The sequence below is a fragment of the Carettochelys insculpta genome, chromosome 15 (genome assembly GCF_033958435.1).
Source record: "Carettochelys insculpta isolate YL-2023 chromosome 15, ASM3395843v1, whole genome shotgun sequence".
In the NCBI taxonomy this organism is placed as follows: Eukaryota; Metazoa; Chordata; order Testudines; family Carettochelyidae; genus Carettochelys; species Carettochelys insculpta.
In genome coordinates, this window is record NC_134151.1 from 21477468 (window position 1) to 21484514 (window position 7047).

The 7047-nt window shown below is 36.7% G+C and overlaps 1 protein-coding gene across 2 annotated transcripts in view; it reads left to right on the forward strand.

Moving 5' to 3' along the window:
* Nucleotides 1-6386, forward strand: part of NR3C1 (nuclear receptor subfamily 3 group C member 1) — a 193955-nt gene extending 187569 nt beyond the window's left edge. For both annotated transcript variants that reach the window (XM_075009950.1, XM_075009949.1), the window contains exons 7-9: nt 2390-2520; nt 4032-4189; nt 5027-6386. In XM_075009950.1, the coding sequence (XP_074866051.1) occupies nt 2390-2520; nt 4032-4189; nt 5027-5179 (442 nt within the window). In that variant the 3' untranslated portion in view covers nt 5180-6386. The remainder of the gene's footprint in view (nt 1-2389; nt 2521-4031; nt 4190-5026) is intronic.
* Nucleotides 6387-7047: the final 661 nt, after the last annotated feature.

The window sequence follows — 7047 nt, forward strand, 5'->3', positions numbered from 1 at the left end:
TTTCCCGTTTTTTTGTGACACAGACTGTCTGTTGCCTTTCAGGATACAGTGCAATGCTCATCTGTTTACTTAGCCTTGTCTAAGAGGAGGAAGGGTATGCCTATACTCTGTGTTTTTTGGTAGAGTGTTATTTTATGTAGTTTTGGTAATAACATTTGTATTTGGTTTTGTACTGGTACCCAGACACTTACTGTATTTACAATAGATAAAACTAAATAATAGACAGTCTCATTTCATAATATTTATTTTCACTTTCTGCCCAGAAATTGTCACACTTTACAAGAGAAAACATTCTGAGCATTCTCTTAAAATGTGTTTCAGTTACTCGGTATAAACCATTTACATTTCTCTTTGCTACACAGAGGAGACAGAAGGAAATTAGCCAGATGGTCCTACTGTGGATGTATGTCAAGGTTCCACAGAAAAGTTAGGTCATTTAATGTTTATTTGAAGCCCTATGTGACCGGTTGCCTTGTAAGAATACTTTGTTATTCTTTCAGCTGCTGCTTGATGGTTAAACACTTACATTATGTCAGGGGTGAGCAAACGCATTATGTCAGACCACGTTTTTTTATCCCTGCAATTAGCAAGGCCCCTGCAACCTGTCTAATGTAATCCAAACTGACAGAAATTTTGGATATGTTCATATGAAAATAAAAACCTTTCAGCATGTGTGAGAAAATAAGTGTGCAGAATGTAAAAACTTTATTAATCGGTATATAAATGTGAATACACATATATAAAAACAGTAACATTCTTAAATTACCCATCTCAGGTCATTTTCTTTCTGGTTGTTTTTATTGTGTCTTAATGGAAGAAGCATGTGCCTCCTTGGTTTCAATCATTTTTTAAAAATGATAAGTTGTGGGTTGAACATTTTTGTGAGTGTGTATGGTATATTTCTCTTGCATGTGATAGTGGAAAGAAACCTGAAAAATTATAATAGTTTTGGAAACAAATGAGAAATTTGTTGTGCAAGTTCTAATTTTACTCCAGGGGAGAATTCTATGCCAAAGTTAAAAATTCTGCACGGTAGTTTAAAATTTACAAAACTGTGCATATGCTATTTGTCAAAATAATACACTATAATCACTCCAGTTTCAGGTATTTGGGTAATTTATTTCAGAATACCTGTCAGCAAGTGTGTCTGTAACAATAGAGACAACTGCAAAGATTCTGGAAGTGTTTTTTGGCAAATGGATTCCTTATTAGGTGTATTGCTACAGAACCTTGAGTAATAATAGATTGAAACTAAAACAGAGAAACGTATCTCCTGTGCGCCTCAAAAGCAGTTGAAAAACTTGGGAGAGAAGGTGACAGAGTAGCTGAGGAAGAGGGAAGGTAGTTGCTGGGAAGAAGCCTGGAAGTGAACCTGGATGGTGGTTGGGCATGAGTGGGAGAAATATAGAACAGTTTTTGTGAGGGTGTGGGTGTTAGGGAGATGGGGAATCCTTCCCCATGCAGCCCCTGGCTGACCCTTAGCATCTCTTGCTCAGCCTGGCGCACCTGCCCCTATCTATATATGACCTTGCAACCGCCCCCATATCTGCATATGTCTCTGTGTGTCCCTGCACCCCAGCTCACATGACCTTGAATCCCTACTGCCATTCAGCCCTACCTGATTGTTGCCACACCACTCTCTCTTGTGCCCCTGTCCCAGTCTGTCCCCCTAGTTCTTCTGAACCCCAGTATGTCAGTCCCCCCCATATCCTGAGTTTCCTCACTTGGCTCTCTGCAGCTGGCTGTGAGCCAGCAGCCCTCTCCTGTGTCCCCTGGTGAGCGAAGGGAGTAATTGCAGTGTGGCCTCTGTTGTGGATCTCTGCCAGAATCATTTATCCTGCAGGGATTAGGAGTGGAGATTTATGGGGGATATTAATTTCAATAGGGACACCCCGTTCCCTTGGGATCATTTGATAAGCCCATCTTAATGTGTTATTTCATTTCACTGTAGCCAGTGATGGATCACACTGTTAAACTGGTAGGCATACTAGTGTTGGGAAGAGAAACTAGTTGCAAAGGTGTTGAAAACATGTTGTTAGCTACCTCAGGTAAAATCTCCAAAGTTGTCTTTTGGCAACTAGTAGGATTCCCAGATTACTAGATTTATGGCCTGATTTAAATAGGCTTCTTTTGTGAAACTGGATTTGTCTACCTGCATACAGAGCGGGATTTGAATTCTTTATTCCCTTTCTTTTTCAGCCATTCTCTAGATCCATTTATCAGCACAGTAGTCCCAAACAAAACCACCGGTTGTTGAACGTGAAGATTCCTCTGTTGAAATATTAGAGCATAAAATAGGAATCTTTCCCCCCGTCTTTTATTACCCCAAGAATGAAGAAATGGAGAACCAGATATTGTACTTAATTGATTTCATGCTGTTATTTTTCAGGCAGAGAATGAAATTGCCATGTATGTATGACCAATACAAATATATGCTTACAATTGCCCATGAGCTATCACGGCTTCAAGTGTCATATGAAGAATATCTCTGCATGAAAACCTTGCTGCTTCTCTGTACAAGTAAGCGGACAGTTATAAACTCCATGTGCAGAATGTGTCTTAAAATATTATGAGATTGCATCTGTGTAGTAGGTGGGTGCTATGGCAGGTATCTCACACAAAGTGACAGTTCAAAGTTTGAGTTTCTTGCTGATTACTGTGCAAAAATGCTCCTTCCCCAACATGACTGCGTGGTGCTATTTACAATAACTGTGCTTCTACTGATTATAACTGGATGTATTATTAAATTGAAACTACCCAGTGGAAAGGTATTGCAACCTAAATGTTTGAACCATTGTAGAAACAGTGTGCAAAGCCAAAATCTTCAGAATATACAGCATTTCAAGTTATTCCATAAGTAGTTTCACTCACTGTCCTGGCAGAGGACCACAGTGTAGCTTTGAACCTTCCAAGCCAAGAAATTGGAACAAAGATTCTTTTGAAAGGAAGCATTCATAGTCTATCAGATCTACACTTGTATGTGTATTGTGGAGCCTTTGGAACTGAAGTTAAAAGACAGCTCTCTTCAAACTCCTTGAATGTTTTGAATGTATGGCACATCTTCGAGGAGGTACACCAGTTTATTTCCTAATTTTCTAGACACCATCCTATAGATATAGATGATGTGTACGCTGCTATTCTATACAAAATAAAGAATCTGTGTCAGTCAAACCCCAGGCCAAGGATAAATTTTAAAAAGCACTCAAGTCCCATGATTTTTGACTTCCCAAAAGTAGACTTAGGGGTAACATTGTTCAAAAAACAGAACAAAAAACAAACAAACATAACCCTTTTGCTTGAGAATGTTTGGCCTCTGAGAAAACTTTTGCAAATCAGAATCATCATTCAAGATTGAGGAAAAAGCAACAGTGTGATCTCTTATTTCATGTACAGATGGTCCACACAGCAGTATTAGTTCAAACTGACACAAAGACCTCACTTCCTTTTGTGAACTTATGTTGGAGCATAATTTGAGCTCATGTTTTTTTTTTTATTTTACTTAAATACGACATTAATGGTAAGCTAGTCACATTTTATAAACGCTAACAATTATGTAGATGTGTATGCTCATATGGGTAAGGGGCAGAGATGATGGCTTCATATGTGGCTGTGCAGAGCCTTGTACAATGGGCCTTGCTTCTTAATGGGGTTCCTCTATGCGATTGTAATAAGTTTTAAATAGTAGTACATATAACTATGTGTGCCCGTGAATGAATTTATTTGACCAAAACACCTGTGAGGTGGGGCTGAGCATTAGCCTCATTTTACAAATGTGGTACAAAAAGGTCTAAAGCAGGAGCGGGCAAGATACGGCCCCTCAAGCCTCTGGATATGGCCAGAGACTCCAGAAAGTTGAATTGCAGGACAAGTCCTGTTTAGGGCCAGGTACACATTAAAATGTAAATCACAGGTAGATTCTCCTGTGCCAGTTTTTGTCATACAATTAGTGTGAAGAGAGCATTTCTATAATACTTGTATTGTAGAACCAGCTAAGTTCTGTAACACATTAAAGGGTAATTTCAATATTTCAGTTCCCAAGGCGGGCCTGAAGAGTCAGGCTCTGTTTGATGAGATTCGAATGACGTACATCAAAGAGCTGGGGAAAGCCATTGTGAAGAGAGAGGGGAATTCAAGCCAAAACTGGCACAGATTTTATCAACTGACTAAACTTTTGGACTCCATGCATGATGTAAGTTTTTAAAATGTGGACTGTACATGTACTGAATAGATAAGTTTGTGGAAAGGTACTGTGCCCTTAGAACCTGAACTTATCAGACCACATAGATTGGCTAAGTTAAAACATTTTGTTGGACACTGTTAGCTTTAAAAAAATCAGAAGTGTGCTTGTGTTTTTTCGCTGTGTTACATACAACATCTAAGATGATTATTAGAAAGTCATCAGAATTTTGGTTTTTTTAGTTTATTTTTGTGTACTTGAAAGAATTTTTGGCAGACGTTCTAAGTTGCAAGTGTAATATAATACTTTGAACTACTTTTAGCTTCTGTTTTGAAACTAGGTTTAATATTGATTGTCTCTTTTTTTAAAACAGAGTAACACAAGGGATAGCTCAGTGTTTGAATATTGGCCTTGTAAACCCAGGGTTGTGAATTCAATCTTTGAGGAGGCCATTTAGGGGCCTGGGGCAAGTAGATTTAAAAAAACTGTTAGGGATGGTGCTTAGTCCCGCCAAGAGGGCAGGGGACTGGACTTGATGACCTCTCAAGGAGCCATCCATTTCTATGAGATATGTATGATATCTAAAAATGTTTTGAAATTTATTATAGTGTTTTTATCCTATCATATCCTTACAGAATGATACAGTAGCCAATATAACATTCCATCTTTTAAATATGATTGTTTGAGCTAAGTTCAGATATTATGTCTATTCCCATTTAAGCATAGTATCATCTGCAAGACCCTCATTATAGCATAATATGAATAACAATAAAGAAATATAGTACCAAGTAGGGTTATTTTCTCTCTGTGTATTAGTGTGAGACTAAACCATCTCTTTATTAATTGTAGGTGGTTGAAAATCTTCTAAAGTTTTGCTTCCAAACATTTTTGGATAAATCCACGAGTGTTGAGTTCCCAGAGATGTTGGCAGAAATCATCAGCAATCAAATACCAAAATATTCAAATGGAAGTCTAAAGAAACTCTTATTTCATCAAAAGTGACTGCCTTAATACAAAAAGGTTGCCTTAAGGAAAAGTCAAAACTATAGCTTTTTTGTACAAATGATCAGACTTGTTCATTTTGTCTTGCAACGGTGTTTCTTTTGTAATTATGCACTACATGTGGTTTACAGAGGGCCAAGACTTAAGCTACAGAAGCAGCAGGTTGCTCACATTGAATTAAAGTGGGGAGAGAGAGGAAATGAATGAAAATTAACCCTTATGTGCTTGGAACTGGGTTTCTTCTCCCACTCCCCCCAAGCGCAACATCCATGGGATGCATCAAAAGATACTGGTGCCAAGATCTGAGGCTGACTTACGAGCATTCTATTAGTAATTTCTGCATTGGCTGGATAACATTTTCTGGTTTTTATTTCCATTAAATGGTTTGGATTTTTTTGTATAGTTAAGGTAGAATTTTGATTTATGCATGTAACCGGAAAAAAAGTTTACAAGTGTATATCAGAAAAGGGAAGTTGTGCCTTTTATAGCTATTACTGTCTGGTTTTAGCAATTTCCTTTAACTTTATATACCGTGAACGAGGCTTGCTCATTTTTTTTTCTTACATAATTTTTTGTAATACTTCAAGATGCCTATTGTACAACTATTTTTTAAGGTGGGGCAGCTTGCAGCTTTCCTAAATGACCTCTAGCCATTAATGCTTGAGCATATTCATGTGAAAATGGGTTGGCTTTTCTAACCCGATTGTTTTAATTATCAAGATGACCATTAAAATTTGGCTTGTTTTTAAAGGGTGGAGGGTAGAGTATTTTCAAATCTAACCCAAGTAGACATAAATGAAACACACACTTTTGGTATCTGTGAAAATGTATTGGATATATAGATTCATAGAAAATTAGCCCAGTTCTAACTGGATGTAAATGAGCAGGTTATTTTGTATTTTTAAAAAACTGATTTTTGCATATAATACAACAGCCATAAATGCAGTAACCTTGGGCTGCATTGATGTCAAGATCAGTCCTGACTGCCCATCAGGAAACTTTTATAAAAATGTGCATATCTTAAAAAGTAGTTCTCTGTAGAGAAATGCATATTTCCCATACATGTAAGTGTCTCATCATACAAGTTAATTTAGAAAAATATTATTGGCTTATGAGACAGAATTGTAATTATGTCTAGTATTTTTTTAATATTTATTGGTTCTTGAATTTTTTTCAATTAGATCTTTACCTTTACGCAGATAGTAAACAGACCAACTGTACTGACAAATTATAAATTGCTGAGTATACAGATCTCAAATCTAAGTGTGCTTAGTCACCCATTTTCATGTTTTCATCGGTCACTGATTGGATCATCATCTTCTTCTGGAGAGCAGGAAGGTTCCGCTAATGATTGTGTAGTTTAGAATTTGTATGTCAGACCTATGTCTTTGTAAAGCTGCATCCCTTCATGTCAAATTACTAGTGTGCCATAAAATTACCATATGTATTGTGAATTACTACTCTTGTCACCATTAATAACAATGTTTTAAATAGTTTAGAAGCTGTAATAGCCCTTTCTATGTGCACCTTAACAGCTTTTGGTATGAACATAATTTAAATACTTGCTAAGCCACCTTGAAATTAGATTTTTATTCAAAGTGACCCAATTATTTGTTCAATAGAAATTGGGAGAAAATCTAATTGATGAAATATGAAATCCCTAATATATTTTTATATTTAGTTTTAGTTTTAAATATATACAATTGGTATATTCACTAATCTACGCAAAGAAAGGAAGGGCTACTGCAGCTTTAAAAAAACTTATTGAATGATTGCTAAATAGCGTGTATAGTGTATAATAAGTGATTTTTAGATGCAGGATTGCTTTATCTTGACACTTCATTTTAGTTTTTATAGAGGTCACAAAT